This window comes from Phyllobates terribilis, unplaced genomic scaffold (assembly GCF_046119375.1).
Source record: "Phyllobates terribilis strain yellow unplaced genomic scaffold, ASM4611937v1 Scaffold_8__6_contigs__length_399053987, whole genome shotgun sequence".
Lineage (NCBI taxonomy): Eukaryota > Metazoa > Chordata > Amphibia > Anura > Dendrobatidae > Phyllobates > Phyllobates terribilis.
Genome location: NW_027362768.1, coordinates 276,349,636 through 276,377,157, shown reverse-complemented (window position 1 = coordinate 276,377,157; position 27,522 = coordinate 276,349,636). Strand labels below are relative to the sequence as shown.

At 46.1% G+C, this 27,522-nt stretch overlaps 2 protein-coding genes across 2 annotated transcripts; both read left to right on the top strand.

The window, feature by feature from the left end:
• The first annotated feature begins 11,152 nt into the window (after positions 1-11,152).
• On the top strand, positions 11,153-12,813 carry LOC141156517 (urotensin-2 receptor-like). The gene has a single exon (XM_073642713.1). It carries the CDS (start codon positions 11,153-11,155, stop codon positions 12,125-12,127), a length of 975 nt encoding a protein of 324 aa, XP_073498814.1. The 3' UTR covers positions 12,128-12,813.
• A 3,147-nt stretch (positions 12,814-15,960) lies between these two features.
• On the top strand, positions 15,961-26,207 carry RPS19BP1 (ribosomal protein S19 binding protein 1). Its single transcript, XM_073644266.1, has 4 exons — positions 15,961-16,116; positions 19,235-19,402; positions 22,994-23,091; positions 25,530-26,207. The coding sequence occupies exons 1-4, from the start codon at positions 16,062-16,064 to the stop codon at positions 25,662-25,664; spliced, it is 456 nt and encodes a 151-aa protein (XP_073500367.1). The 5' UTR covers positions 15,961-16,061; the 3' UTR covers positions 25,665-26,207.
• The last annotated feature ends 1,315 nt before the right edge of the window (positions 26,208-27,522 follow it).

Sequence of the window (27,522 nt, the reverse complement as noted above, 5' to 3'; positions counted from 1 at the left end):
CCCCTGCCACCGCACCAGGGCAGCGTGGAAGAGCGAGGCTAAGTGCCAGAATTGGCGCATCCTATGGATGCGCCATTTCTGGGGCGGCTGACGGCTGGTGTTTCTAGCCTGGGAGGGGGCCAATATTCATGGCACCCTTCCTGAGCTATTAATATCAGCCCCCAGCTGTCTGCCTAGCCTTTGCTAGCTATTAAAATAGAGGGGACCCCACGTCATTTTTTTTGGGGGGGTCCCCCATTTTAATAGCTAGTAAAGGCTAGGTATTCAGCTGGGGGCTGATATTAGTAGCCTGGGAAGCTCCGTGGGTTTTACCCCCTTCCCAGGCTTCAAACATCTGCCCCAGCCGTCTGCTTAACCTCCGCTAGAGACTAAAATTATGGGGGATCCCACGCCATTTTTTTTTTAAATAAATCCTTTATTTTAACACTAAATGACATTTGAGGACTTAATAAAGATGCAGTCCCTAAATTATTATTTATTTTTTAATAAATTTTTCCCAAAACTTTTGACGTGGGCTTCGCCATATTTTTGTATGCCAGCCAGGTACAGCATCCAGCTTCTATGAACGCGCCATTTTCCGGGGCGGCCGCGGACTGCAATTTTCAGCGGGGGGGGGAGGGCAAAAAGCTTGGGCCTCCCTGCGCTGCAGATTCCATCCCCCAGCTGCCTAGTTGTACCTGGCTGGACACAAAAATAAGGAGAAGCTCCACGTTTTTTTTTTTTTAATTATTTCATGAAATTCATGGAATAATTAAGAAAAAAAGGGCTTCCCTATATTGTTGTGTCCGGCTAGGTACAAATAGGCAGCTGGTGGTTGGGGGCAGCCCATTCCTGCCTGCTGTACCTGGCTGGACACAAATATAGTGTGAAGCCCCACGTCAATTTTTTTTTAATTATTTCAGGAAATTCATGAAATAATTAAAAAAAAATTATGTGGGGCTTCGCCCTATAATTGTGTCCAGCCAGGTACAGCAGGCAGGAACGGGCTGCCCCCAACCACCAGCTGCCTATTTGTACCTAGCCGGACACAACAATATAGGGAAGCCCTTTTTTTCTTAATTATTCCATGAATTTCATGAAATAATTAAAAAAAAAAATGTGTGGCGCTTCGCCCTATTTTTGTGTCCAGCCAGGTACAACTAGGCAGCTGGGGGCTGGAATCTGCAGCGCAGGGAGACCCAAGCTTTCTGGGTCCCACCCGCTGCAAATTGCAGTCCGCAGCCGCCCCGGAAAATGGCGCGTTCATAGAAGCGCCATCTTCTGGCGCTGTACCCAACTCATCCAGGGCCCTGGTGCGGTGGCTCACTGGGTAATAAAGGGGTTAAGGCCAGCTTGGCATTATCAGCTGGCCCTAAGCCCGAAATTCATGGGGTCACGCCAATATTAGACATGACCGCCATGAATTTCTAGTAAAGTATTTAAAAAAAACACAAACACCCAGAAAAAAGTCCTTTAATTGAAATAAAGACACAATTCTTTATTGTTCTAAATTAAACCATACTTACCGCCACACCCATTCCAGCTGAAGCCAACGATCTCCTGCAATAAAAGTAAAATAATAAAGCAACCTCATCCTTACCTTTCCATGGTTCCCAGGACAGCTTCAGCTCTGCTACATCGAGATGACAGGCTGGACCGCAGCAGAACGCTGCCATCCAGCCTGTCATCCCGCGGACACTGAGAAGCGCAGGCATGCTTGCGCTCCTCAGTGTCTTTCTGTGACGTCATCCAGATGAGCCGAGGTCATGTCCAATGAACTCAGCTCACCTCATGCACGTCACTGACAGCGTGGGAAAATTCTCCTGCACTCAGCGCTTCAGCGTGAGAATTCTCCCACGCTGTCAGTGACGTGCATGAGGTGCGCCGAGTTCATGGGACATGACCTCACCTCATGCACGTCACTGACAGCGTGGGAAAATTCTCACGCTGAAGCGCTGAGTGCAGGAGAATTCTCCCACGCTGTCAGTGACGTACATGAGGTGAGCCGAGTTCATTGTCGGCTCATCTGGATGCCGTCACAGCCAGACACTGAGGAGTGGAAGTATGCCTGCGCTTCTCAGTGTCTGCGGGATGACAGGCTGGATGGCAGCGTTCTGCTGCGGTCCAGCCTGTCATCTCGATGTAGCAGAGCTGGAGCCGTCGTGGGAGCCATGGAAAGGTAAGGATGAGGTTGCTTTATTATTTTTCTTTTATTGCAGGAGATCGTTGGCTTCAGCTGGAATGGGCGTGATGGTAAGTATGGTTTAATTTAGAACAATAAAGAATTGTGTGTTTATTTCAATTAAAGGACTTTTTTCTGGGTGTTTGTGTTTTTTTTAAATACTTTACTAGAAATTCATGGTAGTCATGTCTAATATTGGCGTGACCCCATGAATTTCGGGCTTAGGGCCAGCTGATAATGCCAAGCTGGCCTTAACCCCTTTATTACCCAGTGAGCCACCGCATCAGGGCCCTGGATGAGTTGGGTACAGCGCCAGAAGATGGCGCTTCTATGAACGCGCCATTTTCCGGGGCGGCTGCGGACTGCAATTTGCAGCGGGTGGGGCCCAGAAAGCTTGGGCCTCCCTGCGCTGCAGATTCCAGCCCCCAGCTGCCTAGTTGTACCTGGCTGGACACAAAAATAGGGCGAAGCTCCACGTTTTTTTTTTTTTAAATTCATGAAATTCATGGAATAATTCAGAAAAAAAGGGCTTCCCTATATTGTTGTGTCCGGCTAGGTACAAATAGGCTGCTGGTGGTTGGGGGCAGCCCGTTCCTGCCTGCTGTACCTGACTGGACACAAATATAGGGCGAAGCCCCACATCAATTTTTTTAAATTATTTCATGAATTTCCTGAAATGATTTAAAAAAAATTGACGTGGGGCTTCGCACTATATTTGTGTCCAGCCAGGTACAGCAGGCAGGAACGGGCTGCCCCCAACCACCAGCTGCCTATTTGTACCTGGTTGGACACAACAATATAGGGAAGCCCTTTTTTTCTTAATTATTTCATGAATTTCATGAAATAATTAAAAAAAAAAAATACGTGAAGCTTCTCCCTATTTTTGTGTCCAGCCAGGTACAACTAGGCAGCTGGGGGATGGAATCTGCAGCGCAGGGAGGCCCAAGCTTTCTGCCCCCCCCCCTCCCCCCGCTGAAAATTGCAGTGCGCAGCCACCCCGGAAAATGGCGCGTTCATAGAAGCTGGATGCTGTACCTGGCTGGCATACAAAAATATGGCGAAGCCCACGTCAAAAGTTTTGGGAAAAATTAATTAAAAAATAAATAATAATTTAGGGACTGCATCTTTATTAACTCCTCAAATGTCATTTAGTGTTAAAATAAAGGACTTATTTTAAAAAAAATTGACGTGGGGCTTCGCCCTATATTTGTGTCCAGCCAGGTACAGCAGGCAGGAACAGGCTGCCCCCAACCACCAGCTGCCTATTTGTACCTGGCCGGACACAACAATATAGGGAAGCCCTTTTTTAAAAAAATTATTTCATGAAATAATTAAAAAAAAATTGACGTGGGGCTTCGCACTATATTTGTGTCCAGCCAGGTACAGCAGGCAGGAATGGGCTGCCCCCAACCACCAGCTGCCTATTTGTACCTGGTTGGACACAACAATATAGGGAAGCCCTTTTTTTCTTAATTATTCCATGAATTTCATGAAATAATTTTAAAAAAAAATGCGTGGGGCTTCGCCCTATTTTTGTGCCCAGCCAGATACAACTAGGCAGCTGGGGGCTGGAATCCGCAGCGCAGGGAGACCCAAGCTTTCTGGGCCACCCCCGCTGCAAATTGCAGTCCGCAGCCGCCCCAGAAAATGGCGCGTTCATAGAAGCGCCATCTTCTGGCGCTGTACCCAACTCATCCAGGGCCCTGGTGCGGTGGCTCACTGGGTAATAAAGGGGTTAAGGCCAGCTTGGCATTATCAGCTGGCCCTAAGCCCAAAATTCATGGGGTCACGCCAATATTAGACATGACCACCATGAATTTCTAGTAAAGTATTTAAAAAAACACAACACCCAGAAAAAAGTCCTTTAATTGAAATAAACACACAATTCTTTATTGTTCTAAATTAAACCATACTTACCATCACGCCCATTCCAGCTGAAGCCAACGATCTCCTGCAATAAAAGTAAAATAATAAAGCAACCTCATCCTTACCTTTCCATGGCTCCCACGACAGCTTCAGCTCTGCTACATCGAGATGACAGGCTGGACCGCAGCAGAACGCTGCCATCCATCCTGTCATCCCGCAGACACTGAGAAGCGCAGGCATACTTCCACTCCTCAGTGTCTGGCTGTGACGGCATCCAGATGAGCCGAGGTCATGTCCAATGAACTCCGCTCACTTCATGTACGTCACTGACAGCGTGGGAAAATTCTCCTGCACTCAGCACTTCAGCGTGAGAATTTTCCCACGCTGTCAGTGACGTGCATGAGGTGAGCTGAGTTCATTGGACATGACCTCACCTCATGTATGTCACTGACAGCGTGGGAGAATTCTCACGCTGAAGCGCTGAGTGCAGGAGAATTTTCCCACGCTGTCAGTGACGTGCATGAGGTGAGCTGAGTTCATTGGACATGAACTCGGCTCATCTGGATGACGTCACAGAGAGACACTGAGGAGCGCAAGCATGCCTGCGCTTCTCAGTGTCTGCGGGATGACAGGCTGGATGGCAGCTTTCTGCTGCGGTCCAGCCTGTCATCTCGATGTAGCAGAGCTGGAGCTGTCCTGGGAACCATCGAAAGGTAAGGATGAGGTTGCTTTATTATTTTTCTTTTATTGCAGGAGATCGTTGGCTTCAGCTGGAATGGGCGTGATGGTAAGTATGGTTTAATTTAGAACAATAAAGGATTGTGTCTTTATTTCAATTAAAGGACTTTACTCTGGGTGTTTGTGTTTTCTTTTAACTTTGACTATGGGGTTAGTAATGGGGGTGTCTTATAGACGCCTCTCCATTACTAACCTGGGCTTGATGTCAGCTGGCATTATAAGCTGACATCAACCCCAACCCTATTACCCCCTGCCACCGCACCAGGGCAGCGTGGAAGAGCGAGGCTAAGTGCCAGAATTGGCGCATCCTATGGATGCGCCATTTCTGGGGCGGCTGACGGCTGGTGTTTCTAGCCTGGGAGGGGGCCAATATTCATGGCACCCTTCCTGGGCTATTAATATCAGCCCCCAGCTGTCTGCCTAGCCTGTGCTAGCTATTAAATTAGGGGGGACCCCACGTCATTTTTTTGGGGGGGTCCCCCATTTTAATAGCTAGTAAAGGCTAGGTATTCAGCTGGGGGCTGATATTAGTAGCCTGGGAAGCTCCGTGGGTATTACCCCCTTCCCAGGCTTCAAACATTTGCCCCAGCTGTCTGCTTAACCTCCGCTAGAGCCTAAAATTAAGGGGAACCCCACGCCAATTTTTTTTTAAATAAATCCTTTATTTTAACACTAAATGACAAGTACAGTAATCAACACTGTCACTGTACTTCATATATATGTGACTGACATGTTTCTATCTATCTAATCTATGTGTGATTCTCTATTCTGTCTGTTATAAATTGTCGGGTACAGATGCTGAATTGCCGGCCGGCTTTTTTAAAGAGACGGTGCACGAAAACACTATTATTTTTTTAAATAAATCCTTTACACTAAATGACAAGTTCTGTAAGCAACACTGTCACTGTACTTCATATATATGTGACTGACATGTTTCTATCTATCTAATCTATGTGTGAAGCTCTATTCTGTCTGTTATAAATTGTCGGGTACAGATGCTGAATTGCCGGCCGGCTTTTTTAAAGAGACGGTGCACGAAAACACTAATATTTTTTTTAATAAATCCTTTACACTAAATGACAAGTACAGTAAGCAACACTGTCACTGTACTTCATATATATGTGACTGACATGTTTCTATCTATCTAATCTATGTGTGATTCTCTATTCCTTCTATTCTAAATTGTCGGGTACAGATGCTGAATTGCCGGCCGGCTTTCTTAAAGAGACGGTGCATGAAAACACTATTATTTTTTTAAATAAATCCTTTACACTAAATGACAAGTTCTGTAAGCAACACTGTCACTGTACTTCTTATATATGTGGCTGACATGTTTCTATCTATCTAATCTATGTGTGATGCTCTATCTTTCTGTTATAAATTGTCGGGTACAGATGCTGAATTGCCGGCTGGCTTTTTTAAAGAGACGGTGCACGAAAACACTAATATTTTTTTTAATAAATCCTTTACACTAAATGACAAGTACAGTAAGCAACACTGTCACTGTACTTCATATATATGTGACTGACATGTTTCTATCTATCTAATCTATGTGTGAAGCTCTATTCTTTCTGTTGTAAATTGTCGGGTACCGGTGAATGCCGCTGATGAATTGCCGGCTTTTCATGTCATTCTACATTATTCTTAGTTGTTTTACTTCATGTAGAATTAACCTACAAGGAAAGAAAGGGTTTATTTTCATTCCGATATTTGTGTCCCATTGACTTGCATTGGTTTCCGGTATCGGAATCGGCGATATCCGATACTTTTTGGGTATCGGCCCGATCCAATCCGATACGATATTTCCTGATATCGGAAGGTATCGCTCAACACTACTCACTACCTCTAAACCCACGCCCACTACTCTCAGGACATCCTAAAAGGTCCCTAACTTCAGCTGTAGCTGTTCTGTTATTTAGGGGGCCCTTTCTCTGTCGGGTCTCACTATTTCTAGACGGCTTCCATCTTCTGCTGCTCAGATGATGCTGTCTATCTACTCGCAGTCTAGCGAGATTCAATTGTTCTACCTCCTGCAGGCAGGTCACTCGGTACTCAATCAGCATGCGTATATATTCTAGGCTTTCTTCTGTTCCTACAGCGGAAAAGGACACCATGCCGTCTTTGTCTGGTATCCAGTCCTGTTGATCACGTGGACTGCTTACTTTCACCACACCAGACTTCTTGACCATCATCTGCATGGCTCGACCGCTTCTCCCAATGAGCTTTCTCACCAGAACATGAGGCACCCGGATGACCTCTTCACGCATACTGTGAGCTTTTCTCCTAAGCTCCAGTTGTCTAACGGCTTGTTCCGTCTTCAACCGGAGAAACCGCTTCGTGCGAACACATCGCCAGTGCATGTCACTTAGGATAGCCACCCTCTTCACTGTGACTTTGGTCGTGGACAGGACCACCAGCTGTTTAGTTTCTGAGGTCAAGTAGACCTTACAGGCTCCCACAGCCTTCTTAAACTCTTCATGCACGGACTCACGGGTGCATTCTTCCCTCAAGTCCTCGGGTACTTCTACGAGGCACTTGTACCGAGACGTTTCGGTCTCACCAGTGGTTTCCAGACGATCAACCAGCTCAGGTTTCAGGAACAACTGACTTCCAGCTTCTTCACCCTGGATGCTTCCCCTGAGCTGACTCACAGCTACCACTTCACAACTTTTCGTCTTGACCACCTCCACTTCACCTTTATCTTCCAACACCATACTTTTAGCTCTCCTCTGGTCCTCCTTCTCAGGGTCTAAGGGAGTAAGTGCAACTTGTTTGCCTTTTCCCTTCTCCAAGGAGACCTCGTTCACCACGTGACACTTTGCTAGGCGACCTTTGAGCTCTAAAACTTCTCCTTCCAGCTCAGTTACTCGCCTCTCAGCGGCCCGTCTCTGAAGCTCTTCCTGCTTCAACTGCTCTTCCAGCAGCAGAGCTCTCTCAGACCTCTCCGTCTCCAATGTGCCCACTCGGCTCTCAATAGCCAGTCTCTCACGCTTCTCTTGCGTCCACTGGGTTTGTAGCAACTCCTTGAGCTCCCTGATCTCGGCTCTTACTTCCACCGAATCATCCAAGCTCGCATCACTCGAGGAGGTATCTGTTTCACACCTCCCCTCACCAGCGGCCAACTCCTGGCCCTGGTCTGTGGATTCTCCGACAGACTCCTCCATCTTTTTCCGCTCAGCTTCCATCTTGCTGACTGTTTCTTTAAGGTACGTCTCCGCCTTCTGGAGAGCATCACAGGACATCTGTAGCTCCTTCACCTGAGCTTCCAGATCTAGGGTCTTTCCCCGGAGACCATCATTCTCCTCACGGGTGTCTTGCAGAGTGGTCTCAACCGCTTGGCGCACTTGCTCTGCACCAACCTTATCCTCCTCTAGTTTTTCCTTCACCTTGAGGAGATCCTCATAATCTCTCTTACTCTGTTGCAGTTCCCTACTGCGTTCACCACACACCTTCTTGGAGTCACACAGCTCCTGGTTGAGCTGTTTGCGCAGTCGTTCTAGGATTTGTTCGCGTCCAGAAACACCATTCTGCCGCGCCTCCTTCTCAAGCTTCAACTGCAAAACCTCTTCCTGGATTTTGCGGCGGTCCTCCTTAATTGCGTAGAACATTTCCTTCCACTGGTTAATTTCCTCGTTGCTTCCCTTTAGATCTCGCTGTAAGTCCTTCACAAGCTGGAGTATTTTCTGCTGTACAGACTCCAGGTTCAGCTGGTCTGAGGACAAGTTCCCCAGGTTTCCACATAATTGCTGCCCATCACTCTGACCCTGCTGGCCGATAGGTTCCAGCTCTTGGTCACGACTGGCCGCCTCCCCTTCCAGGGCTGTCAGATCCTTCTGACTCGGTACCGTACCGGAGGTTGCTACTGGCAACGTCACCTCCTCTTCTACCTCTAATGGAGGATCCACACTTGAAGCAAAGGCACACAGTACTACCCTCTCTTTATTTTTATTTTCAGCCAAGTCTACAGGAGCAACCTTTTTGTGGCCCTTGCGCCGTCTACGAGATGGGGACTCTCTCACCTCGTCTAGCCCCTCCTGACTGAACTCACTTTTTACTTTCATAGTGTCACAGTCAACTACGGGGTCTGTGTCACTACCCATGGTGTTGTGGACTAACAGGTCACCTCCCACTTTGACGTCACCCCCTTCTACTGGAGTTACCCCGTTATCAACGGTCACATTGTCATTTTTAGGAAGCACCAACCCACAACCAGTAACAATTTTCAGTTTTCTACACTCCACACTCTTGTGAAAATCCGCCCCTTTTTTAGACTCCGCCCTCTTTCTAACAACCACACCGGCAGGGTAATTTTTACACAAAAAATCAGCAGTAGTCTTAGGACTCAGTTCACAACATCTCTTACCACCTCCCCGGGCACTCTGGGACAACACTGGCACCCCCGGAGAGTCCATAGAATGGTCCACTGCCGCCATTCCATATGGTGCCCACAGCTCCTGCGGTTCCTGCACCATGTCCAGTAAAAGTTTCCCAAATACCTGCTCCGGTCCCAACCGGCCCTTCAACCGCTCAATAGCTCCAGACAGATCTGCTGCTTTGCTCACAGCCATCGCGGTACACTGTTCACACTAGCACTTCATCGCTCTCCCGGAAAAATTTTCGTGGCCCCACCAAGCCACCGCAAAACCGGATTTGAGTGCGATGAGAATCTTCGCAACCCCGCCGAGTTGCCGCAAGATGCTTTATACTTCGTGAGCCCCGCCGAGCCACAGCAAACCAGGTTTGAGTGCGACGCCAATCTTCGCAACCCCGCCGAGTTGCCGCAAGATGCTTTATCCACACTCGTCATCCTGTGCCGTTGCCCCTAGCAACCGGGGTTGTCGTTGCCACTAGCAACCGGGCTGCCGTTGCCCGCATTCTCCACCATATGTAAGGCAGCGCTCGTCATCATACTGGGGGTAACTCGCTTCGCTGCGTCAATCAATGCACACGTGCAATGTCTTTACGTTTTTCACACAGTGTTGCAGTTTATTATGGCACTTCATAAACCGCTGTTCACACACAGTTCATCTTAGTCCGCCACCGGCAGGTTTACACACATAAACAATTCATGAGCCAAGTGGCACACCGGCCCACTTGCTCCAGGGTACAGCTTACGGCAAGGTAATAAAGTAGCAATGTTCATATCACAATGTCCATATAGCACCGGGTATTACCTTTGCCGGGTATAGCTGTCTCAGTCCGTTACTCTGCCACCACTGTGGCTCTGCGGATTCCCAGGTAGGGGTCTCCAGCCGTCGTTCCCTCAAAGGCCACTGACATCCACACAGGATCCAGGCTCTGCCTTCCAGGACTCTTACTCAAGCCGGCTCTCCCTCAAAGGCCACTGACATCCGCACAGGATCCAGGCTCGACCTTTCAGGTACCAGGCTTCACTTCAAAGCCGCTGCCTTCCAAGGCCACTAGCATCCGCACAGGATCTAGTCTTTGCCTTCAGGCTGCCAGGCTTCACGGTATCACGGTATCACGGTATCACGGTATCCCACACACATGGGGAACAGGCCTCACGCCTCTCACACCTGTCTCAAATTAAGCAGGTTTATATATGCTGTGCACAGACAGCCTCATACTGACAGGACCTTGCTGATGTCACAGTCATGTGATCAGTCAGCTGTGTGTATAGGTCCTGTGTGCTGTCCCAGTCATGTATACAGAGCTTTACTGTGCATGCAGGACCTGGGTGATGTCACAGTCATGTGACCAGTCAGATAAAGGGGAAGGTACATGGTCCAGTAAGCACATCCTGGACCATTTACAGTAATGCTAGCAACCTGCTGCATTACACCTGGAAGATCGATGGAATAAAAGATGATTTTTACTCATCAAGGTCACATCCAGGAGGCATACAGGTATGACTAAATTCACCTGTATACAATCTGTATGCCCACATTAATAACTTAAAAACTTCAAAAGGGTCATGGATTCCCTTAAGTGTTGAAGTAAATGTGAAAATAGATCAATAGAATTGGTCTGTTTAGATGGAGCCCACAGACAGATGAAATCATGAAGGATGGATAAGCAGTGAAGGGGTGGAGAACAGGGAGGCAATGAGGGGCCGCGTAATTCACACTACTCACTCACTCTATACACCTCCATGTGAAGGAAGCTTTTGGTTTTATGCCCAAACTGTCTGATGCACACATGAGGAATGAAATGAACAGTTATGGGAACAAGAACTGAGATCGACTTACTGGTAAAAATCACTCATCACATTGGGTCTTAACGCTATAAGGAAAGCTAGAGGTGATTCCCATCAAGCCTTCCAGGCTGAAATAATGGACCATGGACCTTCCAATTAGTTTTCATCATTCATGAAGAATTCAATAGACACTTGAGACAAGACCCCATCCAGTCTATTCTGTTTCATGTATGAATAGGAGAATGGATGTACACGATGAAGCCAACATGTCTATGGAATCTCCTGGCTCTGCTGAAGAGGTCCTGGTCACATCCACGCTGAGCGTGGTCCTCGCTGTGATGTTTCTCCTGGGGATGGCTGGAAACATATACGTTCTGGTGATTACTGTGTTATCTCACAGGCCGGTAGGCTCTATGTGTGTCCATGTGGTGAACCTTGCTTTAGCAGATCTTTTGTATCTATCAACCATTCCTTTTGTAGTGAGCACCTACCTGGCCAGGGACTGGTATTTTGGAGATATTGGTTGCAGACTTCTTCTAAGTATGGACTTGTTCACCATGCATGCCAGCATCTATACTCTCACTACAATGAGCTTGGAGAGATATCAGGTGATCGTGCAACCATTAAAGGCTCGCATTTCCCAGTGCTGTCGAAAGTTGACCAGCCTGACAATCTGGCTTATATCTTTTTTCCTAACATTGCCTATGATGTGCATGATGCAGCTACAGGACAGCCAGTATGGGTCAGGCAAGAAAATCTGCTTTCCTACATGGACACCCGAGTCCTTCCGACATTACCTGACAGTCCTTTTCTTTACAAGCATCCTCGGCCCTGGTCTGATCATATTATGTCTCTATAGTTGCCTCGCGAGGGCATACCGGATGTCAGGACAAGAACTTCGACGGTCAAGCCGGAAACTCAATCAGTGTGTTATGTTCCGCATATTTGCAATCATCAGTGTTTACTGGGCCTGTTTCGTCCCTTTCTGGGCTTGGCAGCTGGCAAAATCTTATCAATATGAGATTTTAGGACTGGCACCATCTTCTCAGATTTACCTAAATTTTGGAGTTACCTGCTTAACCTACGCCAATAGTTGTGTGAATCCACTCCTCTATACCTTGCTGACTCGTAACTACAGAGAGTATGTCACCAAACGGGTGCGTGAAGCCAATACTGAAGGGCAGAAGAGGACCCTGGAGAGATAAATTCTACAGATCAGTCTAGAAGAAGGATTTCTACTTTCACAATAACATGGAGCCTGTATTTCCCTGGCCTATGTTGTGGGTCGTCTTGTAACTTGTTGTGCTGAATGCAGACAGCAGGACTCTTGTTTTCTGCGTCCTCTGATGTAACATGAAAAGTCTGAGACTTTAGTCTGAATTTTACAGATCGTTGTGAAATACTTGCCGATAGCTTGTTATTGGTCAGCGCAGAAAACTGTAAAACTGTGCACTTCACAACGGATTGTAACCTGCGCAGTGATGGCAGAGGCTCATGTGAATGCAGTGTGGACGTAGTTAACCGTTTGTCTGCCGCTCTCAGAAGAGAAGGATGAGAATTAAACTGGGGAAAGTAGACAAGATTTCTTAAATTTGGCTGCAAAAGCAAAGACTGTACCGAGATCAGACAGCCAGACATGCTTCATATACTGGACACATAGTATATAATGGTGGCAAGATTTTCTTCTCTTCTTAATCCTTCAGATGTTACGTCTGCATATTATACAACAATGAGTAATATCCATAATAACAGGAGTGAATGTACATTGTGTCTATATAAATATTTGCTTTCACTCATGACTAGAGATGAGCGAACCCAAACTTTAAAGTTCGGGGTTCGCACTGGACATGAACTCCGAACACGGGCTGTCCGTTTCAATGTTCAGAGTTCTGAGGGAAGTTCGGGAGCAGGGAGAGACAATTTTCCTGCTCCAAAGTTCGGGTCCCTATACATTTCAATGGGGTTTGGGTTCAAGTTCGAGTAAAGATCTGGTACCCGAACCGAATTTTGGACCGAAAGTTCGGTCGGGTACCAGAACCAGAACTTCCATGGATCCGCTCATCTACTTTTATTGTGTAGCAGTCCTGTATCATACTGTGCACCACTAGCAATGCTCCCAAATCTGCACTTAACACATTCATATCTTATTCACATATTTAACTATCTTTATTACAATGTAAGTACATGGTACAATAAAATCTTACACCATTTACTCAGCAAAAATAATGAAGACTATTAAAGCAGATCAGTCACAAGATTTTACAATACAAACTGAATATATTATTATACAGAACTTTCAAACCTGATGAGGCTGGTGTAGTTACAGTGAAAATCCATGTAAAAGTGGCTGTATAATCCAAGTGTTAAGATGAACATTTTGTGGATCCAGCTATTGGATGAAATTGCTAATGAGTCCAAGTGTATTCAATCTCTGTCCACCCAACATCACAGCTTCCTCTTGTACTGAGCAGTATAAGATTTCAGCAGCAGGAGCGACACTGAGAAGCTGACCATCAGCCATTCTGACATGAATCTTCATAGTAAATCCACTTGCCTCATTGGGACTAAGAGCTCTATTTAATCAGGTATGCAAGTTTGTCTTGTATAATATGTTGAGAGTAATGCTGCTCCCAGTGCTGATGGAGGAGGCACAGGATAATGAATAAGGCTATGGTCACTTAATGTTTTTCCTTTACATTTAAAAAACTCCTGGGGCATAAGAGGAATGTATACAGACGCCCTATTCACTCAAATCTCCTTTTTGCCTCTGCAAGTCTGGTATGTGTTGGAATACCTTTTTTGGACCTGTATAAGTAAGCAGAGCAACTGCATCTATACTGACAGTCACTTCAAAAAAGGTTTACTGCACTATATATATATATATATATATATATATATATATATATATATATATATATATATATACTGTATATATAATATAATATATCAATATAAATAAATGAACAAAAGAGAAATCTAAATGACATCAATATTTGGCGTGATCGCTGTTTATATTCAAAACAGCATCAATTCTTCTAGGTACACTTGTGTTCGTCACAGTTTTTGAAGGAACTCGGCACGGAGGTTATTCCAAACATCTTGGAGAACCACAGATCTCCTGTGGATGTCCCTTATGCAAATCTGTCTCTTCATGTAATCCCAGACAGATTTAATGATGTTGACATCAGGACTTTGTGGGGCCAGATCATCACTTCCAGGACTCTTAGTCCTTAATGAAATTGGCTGTATGTTTGGGGTCATTATCCTGCTCCAGAATAAATATGAGCCAGTCCCACGCCTCCCTGATCGTATGTGCATGATGGATAAGTATTTGCATGTATTTCTCAGCATTAAGGATACCGTCCAGCCTGATGAATTTCAGTGGCAGATACTTTTATTCGGTGGAAATAAAAAGTTTTATCCAGCTCACCCCTTAGATGTGTGTATTTCTTCCGGCAGCGCACAGATATGAAGCTTGTGTTAGCAGCAGAGTGGAAACAATTTCAAAAGTGTACCGTATTTTTTTGACTATAAGACACATTTTTTGGTTTGTACTTACCAGGATTTGCATTTAAAAACCGCATCCAGTAAAGTTCTGTACATCTCGACTCCACAGGAAGAGACACTGCTTCCCATGAATCCCGGCCGCCGTAGCTCCATCATTTCTGTATCATTCGGTGGTAATTCTGAGATGATGAGGCGACCCGGTTTCCCCATGGAAGGTTATGCAGTTTTCTTACAGCAATAATGGGAACATCTGCCTGGTCCTGATGGGCACAAGACCTCCATAGTGCAGTGATGGGCAGCAGGGCCGCCATCAGGGTATTACTGCCCTTACTACTGTATAGGGCCCGGTGAACAGAAGGAAAAAGGGGGGGCCCGGGCCATGTGCCCCCCCTCTTTGCCACTACTCACCGGGTCTCAGGGAGTCAGGGGCAACAGTTGAGACCTTAGTGCACCCGGTGGTCGGGAATGAATGCTATACCTTTAAACCGCCACCGGGTGCAGCATGGTCCTGACGCTGGTCATGTGACACGCTGCGCGCTCGCTTTAATTTTGGAACAGAGCAGCAGCGTGCCACATGTGCATTGGGATCCGGGACAGGCAGGCAGACTTCAGCGGTGGCAGGTAGGCAGACTGTGTGTGTCAGTGAGGAGGCCACGGCAGCAGCAGTGGGCAGTGTATGAGGACTGGGGGAGGCTGCTTGGGGGTTTCTGGCCCTGTGCGGGGGCTATGGCTGGCCCTGTGAGGGGGCAGTGTCTGGCCGCAGAGTTGGGGTGGAGCCTGGGCAGAGTCTCAAGGGGGCCCCAAAATTTTACCAGTATGGGGCCCCAAAATTCCTAGTGGCAGCCCTTATGGGCAGTGTCCGCCTCTGTTTGGTGATCTGGATTATTTGGCTCTGCTCATGAGAAAGACGCATACGGATCCCGACTAAATATGTGATCACCACAGGTAAATACAATATTTGTGGTAAAGTCACCGCTGTGCGATGTGACGGACACCATTTTTCATACGGGGAGGGTGAGGTTTCGCTGAACACCAACATTTATGCCCCAGTGAGAGCCAGAGCCAGTAAGTGGGGAGCTCATCAATCACAGGAGGGGGCCTGTGAGAAGTCACTACCATATTGCGCTACATTGTAGCTAATGACAGTAACTATGGCCGTGTTCCCACTGCTGGATGTCACCACAGGCACCTCCAGAAGCCCCAGCCGTACAGGTGCAGGGGAGAGCTGCATGGCCACCACAGCAAAGGGAACTCAAGCCTCTGGGCCTTATGGGACTGTACTTCCTTCTCCCCTGTGCAACTGCAGCAGCCATTTATCTCTGATAGCGCCCTCTAGTGGCACCAGCCGCCTTCTCCCGTTCTCCAGGCGTCCTCTATGCAGGCAGTGACTTTAGTACGGCCCCATCTCACCACATCCTGTTCTGACAGAGGACACTAGTTTCGTCCGCTGTTATCGCCATCTAGTGGCCGGCAGTGTATATGACAGCGCTACAGCATACATGTGGGTCGCTGTGGCACAAGCGATGAGACTCAATGGTATTTTGTGTACTGAAGTGCGTCACGTGATGCCGGAAGTAGTGAGCGATTGGGGCAGGAGGAAGTCGCACGTGTGGCTGCGAAGGAAGAGAGAAGATGTCTGCGGCCATGATCAGGAAAGGACTGGAGCTTCTGGGCTCCGACTCCAGGGGTGAGACTCGTCTGTGTTTGTGGCCCTGCAGATAGGTGGTGTCTCCTCCCCAGCATACCTCCAGTTATGGCGGCTCCACAGCTGCTGGGCCTGGAGGGAAATGGCTGACCTGTTTTAAAAGTTCCCCAACTGCAGTAAATGGGGGAACATCATCAGGCAGAGCCATCTTGGAGAAAATGTTTTTTTTTTTTCTTTCCTTCTTCCAAATGCCAGAACTTGTTTGCGGGACGAGCCGTGGCTCTGACTCCATTTTACCACATAATGGGAATAATTTGTGCTTTGTCATACAGTGAATAACGCCACAATCCCACCGCAGTGTTTTGCTTTTATGGCGTTTCTTGTGCGGCAAAACTGATCAGGAGATGAGACTGTGCGGTTCTGGTTACGTCCCCCTCGTGGTCGGGTGGGATGTTTTTTTATTCTTTCTCTCCCTGGGGCTGTGTGTTTTTTCCTGGTGAACTTTTTGTTTTCATTGATATTTTGGATGTATGTTTTTATTGCACATTTGGGGAGGTGCGGAGACCGCATCACTGGCACTTATGTTGTTTCAATTTTCATTTTCTCTGCACAGCATACAGGATAAATCTGTGTATCTTTGGATTTTTTTCAGAAGTGACAAAACCAAATGTTTTCTTCTTGTTTTTTTTTTCTTTTATTAAATACCTTTTATCTTTGTAATGGGAAAAAGCAGTGATTCAATCCCTCTTTTTTGAATATTATTCATACTATATACTTCAGCATTGCAGTGCATAGTGTAACTAACAATCTTCTATGAAGACCAGCTTTAGGCTGGGCTTCATAAAAGTGTAGAGATTTGGGTTTTCAGTAGACCTCCCCCACCCTAGACTGCTGTGGTGAATTGGCAAGTCATTTGCACCCCGCAATCGTCTCAATTCCTTTTCCCTCCTGGAAGTGCGCTATTTAAAAGGACTCTGCAGCACAGGAGGTCTGTTCAAACTAAGGCTGTGTGCACACGAAGCAATCTTAATGCTTTTTTGCGGCGTATTTTCGCTGTGAAAACGCATTAAAATCACTTGTAATAGGTCTGCCATTTACTGCAATGCAAATCCGCATGTGCTATGCACATCATTCGTAAATTTCCGTTGCAAATTCGCGTTGCAGTAAAACCCGCAGCAAGACCAATTCTAGTGCGATTTCGCTGCAAAATCGCCGCCATTGACTTGCATTGGATCGCATTAGATCCGCATTTATACATGTAGTTATGTGTATCTTATGCGATTAATGAACAGATGGTACCTGGGTCTGGAGAAGAGGAGACTCCTCCAGACCCAGGTACCATAGTACCTGTAAGTAAAAAAAAAAAAAAAAAAACTAACCTTATACTCCCCTTCTGATGGCCCCCACTCTGCTCCCGGCTTCGCTGCTGGCTCCATGGCGGGTACCGGTAATGTAAAAAGACCATGATGTCAGGTGACAGGTCACACGACCGCTGACTTGGCGTTCTCGTGACCTGTCACATGACCGCTGACGTCATGGAAGGCCCTTTAACATTACCAGTACCCGCCACGGAGCCAGCTGCGATGCCAGGAGCAGAGCGGGGGCCATCAGAAGGTGAGTAGAACGTAAAAAAAAATAACCTTAATTCTTTTTTTAACATTATGTTGGTCACACAATATAAAGCCACGCCATTTGCATGGATTTATATTGTGTGACCAACTTTCAAGCACTTTTCCAAGTGATGCTAAAATCGCTTGGAACAGCGCTTGACAAACGCTTCTACCTGGCAGGAAAAACACATGTACAATCCGCATGCGTTTTTTCTGCCGGGGAGATGCAGAAACACTCAGGAAAAATCCGGAGCATTTCTGCATCGTGGGCACTTAGCCTAAGTCTCGTTGCTTGCTGGTTTACGGCAGGGCCAATCATTTATATACACCTTCCCATATGCTTGCTTCCCCTCTTTGACAGCTCTGGCTTAATAGAGGCTGAGATAGGTGGATTTAAATAATTCCCCCACCCCTCCCCCTTTCCATAATGCACCGAGCGCCTGCACTTGCTTTGCACAGACATTCAGTGCTGACCCAGTCGCTTTAAATGCCTCCTTCAGAGATTGACAAATGCAACAAGCCCTCACCCACCATGTATGGAGTAGGTTCAGATCCTGAGCCTGCTACATACACCCAAACTCGACATGTCATACATGTGCTTCCAGCACCATCACTCTGGTGGTCTCTACCAGTGTTTCTTATGCTGCAGTTATCATACATCAATGTATGTGACTGCTGCAGCCAATCATGGACTGAGGGGAGACCGGCCACCAGAGCAGTGACATTGGAGTTGCAGCAGATTAAAGGGACTCTGTCAGCACAGAGTGGTCTTCAAGTACAGGCGCTCGGTGCGCTTTCCTTTGACAGCACTGACTTCATAGAGCCAGAGAAGGATGGAATTTTGCAGGTGGGAAGGTGTAGTGGCTCCATCATGATGCACTGAGTGTCTATGTGCTTTGATCAGTCATTCTGTGCTGACAGTGCCTTTAAAAGAATTATGATGCGTAAAACGTGCTGGGGTCCACATGTCCGCCCCCACCCCCCCTCATCCCTGTGGACACCCCCTAAGTATTTATTGAGCATGTTCCGTCTGGACCCCCATGTTTTATGCATTAAAATTTGTATTCTGAATCTTTTTGCCATTTTGCTCTGTCTAGTGCATGGAGGGTGACACTATCCATTATATATAGACTAGTCTTGCTGCGTTCTGTCTGGTCATTATTTATCTTAGGTGCTTGTGTGTTAGGTTGTAATAATGGTCATAATAGACCCTTCTGCTCCCCTTTGGTTGGGGTTTTTATGTGCTTTTAAACATGTAATTGTACGTTTTTAAAATGTTTCAATTTGTCCTTATACAAAAATATTAATCTTAATGTTTATATATTTTGATAACAATAATTTGATGTGCGCTTTTCTTTCTGTGCACTACTTTATTGTATTTATATACCGACACGTAAGAGGAGAACAGGATGGGAATACCTGTAATGTAACTTGTGGGATCGCTTGCTTGTCCCAGTGATGTATGGAGGAGAACCAGTGCTGTCATTATGGCCACATCCTGCAGGTTATTCTTATGTCTCTGTTACATTATTGTTTTCTATATTGTACAGATAATAACATGTCGAGCTTGAAGAAAAGAAAAGCGGAGAAAAATCAACAGACAACATTAAGTAGTCACAAGATAGGAATGAAGAAGCAGCGCAGGAGACTGAAACAGCAAGGAGTGCCGCAAAACCAGAGGGCATCCGCCAAGGACAGAGTGATCAGATCAGCCGTGGGTGAGAGTCCCAAGCGTCGCCACCAAACTGCATATCGTTGTGAACCTTCCTTATGTATTTCTAGTACATAGATTTTCTTTTTAAAATTTCAAAGGAGAAGATGGAAATTTTCACTTCTGAGTGAATTTGTAGAAAATACAAAAATTTCTCTGTTAAAGGGGTTGTTCAGGCTTGGGTTTAGATAGGTATGTATGTGTGCACACACAGATCTATATACCAGGAGGAATTCTATGGCTACGCCGATCAACCATTAAAACCGCTGACAGGTGAAGGAATACACTTTCTTTATCGTCTCACAATGCCACTAGCCGTTGGTGAGAAGTATTGGGCACCAAGGAAAGTCATTTTCTCTTCTTCCAACACATAAACTTCAAGAAATGAGTGTAAGGATACATGTGACTTTGGCAAAGGCCAAATTGTGATGGCTAGATGACTGGGCCAGAGCATCGCCATAAGGGTGGATCTTGTGGGATATCCCTGGCATGCAGTGGTTAGTACTTTCCAAAAGGTCTGAGAGAACAGTCTGTGAACAGGCTACATAGTGGCCATGCTTCCTACATGTGAAGCCTGGACCATCTGGTCTGATCTCACAAAAGAGCGGCTGTAGCATACATTGCTGATAACTTAATGCTGCAATGAGAGCGGTGTCAACCCAGCACATGGAAGCCTGCTGCTTATGGGCTTGCATTGTCGTACTGACCTATTAGACTGTTAAAAGTTCCTCCGATGGGCACGTGATCATCAGCTGTGGACCATGGAGCAGTGGAAAAAGGTGGTGAAGTCTGGGAAAGAGATGGCACCAGGTTGTACCTTGGGAAGAAGGCAAACCTGCAGGGACCGTGTGATGCTCTGCACAATGTTCTGCAGGGAAACCTTGGTTCCTGACATGTTATTGTGACAATTAGCACCTACTTAAACATTGTTGCACACCATATATACCCCTTCTAGACATAAATATTTCCTTAACGCTCATTCAGACGTCAGTTTTTCATATATAAGTTTTACTTGTGTTTTTCATGGATAAAACCCGTACCCATTATAGTCCATAGGGCTGATGACTTGCCAAACGTAATTATTTTTTTGCCGTATACCAATCTGGAGTTCTCGGAGCATCCATTAGATTAATTTTTTATGCATTTATCCATTTGGTGGATAGCTGAATGGTTTTTGTGCTTCATCTGACCAATCCCTGATGAAAATTTGATTGATTTTTTTTTTTCTTGTATGAGAGAAATCATTGACGTCTGAATGAGGTTGTAATTGAAGAGGCAGATCTGTCACGTTGGGCTTCTTTGAGAAGACCAATCTGATCCATGAAGGCAGCACCTCACATCTGACAGGAGTTACCCTAACAGATGATAGTCTTTGTGCCCACGATGCAGATTTGAAGCAGAAATTTCCTGAGCATTTCTGCACCTCCTTGGCAGAAAAAACGCACGTGGATTTTTTTCATGTGTCTTGTTGCCGGATACCGTAGGATATCCTCAGAGGTTTGTGCAGGAGGAGAACCTCGATCACATTTGGCTGGTGGTTCTATGTCACAACAATGTACACTGTTCAAAAAAATAAAGGGAACACTTAAACAACAGAATATAACTCCAAATAGCTCAAACTTCTGTGAAATCAAACTGTCCACTTAGGAAGCAACACTGACTGACAATCAATTTCACATGCTGTTGTACAAATGGAATAGACAGTAGATGGGAATTATTGGCAATTATCAAGACACCCTCAATAAAGGAGTGGTTCTGCAGGTGGGGCCCACAGACCACATCTCAGTACCAATGCTTTCTGGCTGATGTTTTGGTCACCTTTGAATGTTGGTTGTGCTTTCACACTCGTGGTAGCATGAGACGGACTCTACAACCCACAGAAGTTGCTCAGGTAGTGAAGCTCATCCAGGATGGCACATCAATGCGAGCTGTGGCAAGAAGGATTGCTGTGTCTGTCAGCGTAGTGTCCGGAGGCTGAAGGTGCTACCAGGAGACAGTCAGTACACCAGGAGACGTGGAGGGGGCCGTAAAAGGGCAACACCCCAGCAGCAGGACCGCTACCTCCGCCTTTGTGCAAGGAGGAACAGGAGGAGCACTGCCAGAGCCCTGCAAAATGACCTCCAGTAGGCCACAAATGTGCATGTGTCTGCACAAACGGTTAGAAACCGACTCCATGAGGGTGGTATGAGGGCCCGACATCCACAGATGGGGGTTGTGCTCACAGCCCAACACCGTGCAGGACGCTTGCCATTTGCCACAGAACACCAGGATTGGCAAAGTTACCACTGGCGCCCTGTGCTCTTCACAGATGAAAGCAGGTTCACGCTGAGCACATGTGACAGACGTGACAGAGTCTGGAGACGCCGTGGAGAGCGATCTGCTGCCTGCAACATCCTTCAGCATGACCGGTTTGGCAGTGGGTCAGTAATGGTGTGGGGTGGCATTTCTTTGGAGGGCCGCACAGCCCTCCATGTGCTCTCCAGAGGTAGCCTGACTGCCATTAGGTACCGAGATGAGATCCTCAGACCCCTTGTGAGACCATATGCTGGTGCGGTTGGCCCTGGGTTCCTCCTAATGCAGGACAATGCCAGTCCTCATGTGGCTGGAGTGTGTCAGCAGTTCCTGCCAGATGAAGGCATTGAAGCTATGGACTGGCCGCCCGTTCCCCAGACCTGAATCCGATTGAGCACATCTGGTACATCATGTCTCGCTCCATCCACCAACGTCACGTTGCACCACAGACTGTCCAGGAGTTGGTGGATGCTTTAGTCCAGGTCTGGGAGGAGATCCCACAGGAGACCATCTGCAACCTCATCAGGAGCATGCCCAGGCATTGTAGGGAGGTCATACAGGCACGTGGAGGCTGCACACAATACTGAGCCTCATTTTGACTTGCTTTAAGGGCATTACATCAAAGTTGGATCAGCCTGTGGTGTGTTTTTCCACTTTAATTTTGTGGGTGACTCCAAATCCAGGCCTCCATTGGTTAATAAATTTGATTTCCATTGATGAGTTTTGTGTGATTTTGTTGTCGGCACATTCAACTTTGTACAGAACAAAGTATTCAATGAGAATATTTCATTCATTCAGATCTAGGATGTGTTATTTGAGTGTTCCCTTTATTTTTTTTGAGCAGTGTATGTTGGTCAGTAGTAGGAGAAAGCCATGGTACAACGGGCTTGAGCCTTAAGTGACATTTATCACTTCTCTACAGGTGAGATCTCAACAATCACTAGATTGAGGGAATAGAGCCCCATGTTGCTCCTCAGTACCTGACTGCAATGGTCACGTGTTCTCCCGCTCCATGCAATGTCTATAGGGCTGGAGAATTCCGATGAGCGATGTACTCGGCTTTTTAGTCTGCCCCTAATAGGTGAATTGCTTTCACCATCACTTTAATACAAAAGCCAGCAGTCCGTTGATCAGATGAATGTCACAGTTCATGTTTCAGAAGCTCCAGTTCTCCCTGGGACACATCTGTCAGTCATACACGTTCCTGCTGCCTCCAGATCCACCAGCGCAGGAGCTGCTTTATCACTAAGGCTTTTCTTTGTGTAACTCGTATTAGAGCAATGTGTGATTGATTCTCTTATTACAGAGGAGTACAAGAAGCGCACAGCACAGGATTATCTTGCACAGAACCTCGAGTACATGCGTGGATCACAAGCTGTTGCCAGGAAAGTCTCTTGCAGCAAGGTGAGGGCATTGTTGCAAAGCATTTGTAGACATTATGGATATTTATTAGGAAATGGTCTTAAAGGGAATCTGTCAGCTGTTTTTTTGCTACCTCATCTGAGAGCAGCATGATGTAGGCAAAGAGACCTTGATTCCAATGATGCATCACTTAGTTTACTGAGTACAGCAGTTATGACACAATCAGATTTTTTTAGATTTAGCAATGAAGCAGAGCTGAGAAAGCTAGCCCGCCCACACCAGACTCTATATATACATTGTCTATAGACAGTGAGCTGCTTATCACAGGAGGGGTGGAGTCAGACTTGCAAGCTTGTGCCAGGTAGTCACAGCAATGATAATGTCCTAGTGATAAAACCTTCATTGTAAAGCCCCCGTCTCACAAAGCAAGATCGCTGCTGTGTCACGGCTTTGGTGACGCGACCTCACCAGCGATGTCGCTATGTGTGACACTTTGCAACGATCAGGCCCCTGCTGTGAGGTCGCTGATCGCTGCAAAGTGTCCTGGACCATTTTTTGGTCGTTGCCCTCCCGCTGGTCAGCACACATCGCTGTGTGTGACCAGCGGGAGCAGCGATCAGGCTGGTAACCATGGTAAACATCGGGTTACTAGGGGCACACGCGCACTTAGTAACCCGTTGTTTATCATGGTTACGAGCCTGCTAAAGTGAGCGGTAACCTCCCGCTCTCTGTAGCAGAGTGGTAACCATGATAAACAGCGGGTTACTAGGAGCTCGTGTGCCCCTAGTAACCCGATGTTTACCATAGTTACCAGCCTGCTCCTGCTTCAGCAGGCTGGTAACCAGGAGCAGGACATCGTGGAAAGATTCTTTCCACGATGTCGCTGCTCCCCTGATCGTTGGTGAGCCTGCCTGTTTGACAGCTCACCAGCGACCACATAGCGACGCAGCAACGATCCCTGACAGGTCGTATCGTTGTCGGGATCGTTGTAGCGTCGCTAAGTGTGACGGGGCCTTAAGTAAACCGCACAGAACTTGATTAGTGACATCTGTGTTTCAGCCTCTATCTCCTGCTGTCCTCAGATGACATGGCAAAAACCTGCTGACAGATTTCCTTAAAATATTTAATGGGATTGTGTTGTGTTAAAGAATAAAATATATGTGTATATATTTGATTTCCATTTTATTTTTAGATTGTTTTGTTAATTTTTTTTTTTTTTTTTTTTACATTTTTCATATTTCCCACTGTCTGGCACTAGTGTAAGAAGCTTCGAAATCTGAAGCACCAGAAAAAAATCTCATAAGGATAAAATATAACTTTTATTCTGTGTTTAAAAGCATATGGCAGTAATTACAAATGAGGTAGACGAATCAAGCAACGTTTTGGCCTTTGTGAAACCTACAAGTTACAAAACATCAGCCATAGTGGCCTTTGGTGCATGAATAACATCCACTGGACTCACTAGTGTAAGAAGCTGCTCACTTCTACCTAGAAAAGTAATAGCAATGAAACAAGCATTACGATTTTAGCAAATATGGGTAGGAACAGATCAGAAGGGCTGGGTGGAGGATATGGTCAGAATTCACAGGGCAATGCCATCTTGTTGATGGCTACATTGTGGTACACACGTGTGGTCAGGATCTTTGTCTTGTTGGTGGATAGTGGCGATAGTCACTGGAGCTTGTGAGAAGCCTGGGCTTCAGGAGAAAGTGCATTTAAGAAAAATTACACATTCCCTTTAAATATGTTTTCTGGGATGTAACAAGCCATGGTCCTCAATATGTATTTAGCATCAGAAGGACAACCAGAAGCCCCACTAATCAGCAAAAAGAAAGCGCTGCGGTACCTGCTGGTGTACAGCGATCCCACCACAGTAATTCCCACCACAGCGCCACTTTTCTTCAAGTGTCTGTTTCTACTATTGCAACTAAGCCTCACTTTCTTAAAGGGACTCTGTCAACATAGAATGACTGATCAAACGAAGAACGGGTACTTGGTGCACCCTTGGTGTGACCAAATGTTTAATAGCACCTTCCCACCTGTTTTTTTTTTTTTTTTCTTCTCTTCTCTGCCCCCTCTATTTTGAATGACCTCTCTGGGTTTTTGGACCTTGATGGGCAGAGATAGATGGAAATCAAGGAGGTAGGAAAGTGCACTGAACTTTTTGCACCGAGTGCCAGTACCTTGATCATTCTGTGCTGACAGTCACTTTAAATGGGGCAGAGTTGCACTTTCTGACATGGTGCCATCGATATTTGTACAGCTACGGTCCATTAAAGGTGAAAGTGCTGGGAACTGACCCCTCCATTCTCTCATTTTCTAGTCCATCATTGCTATTTCTTGGGAAAAAAATTAAGATAATGTACAGCCTCTCAATGTCAGAGATATTGCTTCTGTCGCCTCTCCTCTGTCTATAATTCTCGATGGGTACATGTGACATTCTGCCATTACTGAACATGTCTTTTATATTTATAATACAGATTCTTGCTCAGCACTCAGGGCGGAAAGCAAGAGACCAACGCGGAGAAGAGGAAAAGAAGGTGCAAGAAAAGTCCATGTTTACAGATCAGGACTTCAAGAAGTTTCAGAAAGAATATTTTGGAACAAAATCATAGATGCGCGGTCACTGCCCATGGACTGATATTTTCCTTTGTTTCAAGTCTTCTGCCTGGTTTTAGGTTGCTAAAATGGACTCTACTCAAACGCAGCAAGGCGAACTGTTATGTGGTACATCACTGGGAAAATCTAGAAATGGTCATTATATGGAGAAAAAAAAAGCCCATGAGAATGCAAAATGTAGAAGTAAAGAGACATTGGGAGGGGGGAGAATGCTGTGGTCGGCAATTACAAAATGTTCTGCCAGCAACGGATCCTGATGAATTGCTCAAGTGCACCCAGCGCAACAGAACATTGCTCAGACATCCCTTAATAACTTCATTGGTAGCAGCTAAGGGCGGTAACATATATTGAAAATTTTGTATCCATTTTTTTAATTATTTACCTATTATCATGTCTATCCATCCTGTGATTTCCACGACTTTTTCCTTTTTGCTGTTGCAATTTCAATGTAGAAGGCATGTATTATAATACAGGGACTTCTTGAAAGACACTTGAAACTTGTACACGATTTAAATATATTTTTCTCAGTAGCGCACAGATGACCATGTACACGGGTTTCATTCATTATATTCTATTCCTCATCCATGGCCATATCTGGGTCATGTGCACCCCCAATACATAGCATTCCCGAGGGCTCACAAAGCACCTGCATGTCCCTTGGATTTCAGCGTGTGTCCATTCATGAGGCCTTTCTTTGGAAAAACTAGCATTAGTGAGTTTAAGAAGCTGATATAATTTTACCTCTGACACCAGGAGGCAGGAGACCCACTCCAGAAAGTTCCAAGTCACTGATGGTTGTAACAGTTACTGTGTGGTCAGGATGATCAAAAATAATGGACTCTGTTTTAAACGTAACCTGTTTCTGTGAAATATATGTAAATTAATCTGCCAGATTTTTATTTTTTAGTTTAGCAATATCAGGTCAGTAGTATTCCTCGCACAAAAATAGTGAACTATAACAAATGATGCGCAAAGGGGGAATTTACCAGTCTTCATAACCAGTCGTGAACCCATAATTCGCTTGAAAGAGGGGCACACAATTAAGAAGCAGACGCTTCTTCGTAAATATGGCACATCTTTTAGGCAGTCTCTGCGGTACAAAATAAAATTGTGACTGGCGTAGATTTTAGCTATGTTATCTGGCATATATTCTAGTATACTTAATGGTGTAGGCCACTCACCCTTTTCCTTAAGGAGGGCACGCACAAAAGTACCACTTGTTGTGCATTTTTGACGCTAGGATGATAAATTACCGTTGTTATAATTATTTCTCAGTCGCTTAATTGGCGGCCATAGGAACCATGGGTTATTATGAAAGCTGACTCCTCTCTAGCAGGCTACACATAGGCAACCAACAACCAGCTATTCAATTTAGTTAGGCCTCTTTCACACGTCAGTGTGTCTGGCACGTGTGGTGACAGGTTCCAAATGTAACGGAGACATGTACCGTTCAAATGAATGGGTCTGTGCACCTGCCAGTGTGTTGCCATGGACCGTGTGTCCGTGGGCAAAACACGCTGACATATCCGTTTTTTCTTCCCGCTGCACGGGCCGCAAAATGTCCCACACGGATGACATCCGTGTGACCCGTACTGGCGCCTGGCAATCAGGCACCCCCCACCTCAAGACGGCACCACGGAGAGAGGAGATCCGCCCTTCAAAAACAAGAAACCTACAGATATAAAAAGGACGATACCTCTCTCCCGCATCAGTTGGTTTCCTGTCCTTGACCGGGGAACCTACAGTACCTGTAAAAGAAGTACCTGAGGAATCATCGTTGGAGCCAGGCCCAGCCAGACCGACTCATGCAGCGGGGGTTCCCTGCCTCGGGTGGTGCGGTGTCCTGAAGTGCTA

Excerpts from the sequence above, each read along its gene's own strand:
- RPS19BP1 (XM_073644266.1), top strand. The coding sequence starts at position 16,062 with ATGTCTGCGGCCATGATCAGGAAAGGACTGGAGCTTCTGGGCTCCGAC. Across the intron at positions 16,117-19,234 it reads TCTGGGCTCCGACTCCAGGG|ATAATAACATGTCGAGCTTG; the intron begins GTGAGACTCGTC and ends TATATTGTACAG. Across the intron at positions 19,403-22,993 it reads AGTGATCAGATCAGCCGTGG|AGGAGTACAAGAAGCGCACA; the intron begins GTGAGAGTCCCA and ends CTCTTATTACAG.
- LOC141156517 (XM_073642713.1), top strand. The coding sequence starts at position 11,153 with ATGAATAGGAGAATGGATGTACACGATGAAGCCAACATGTCTATGGAA.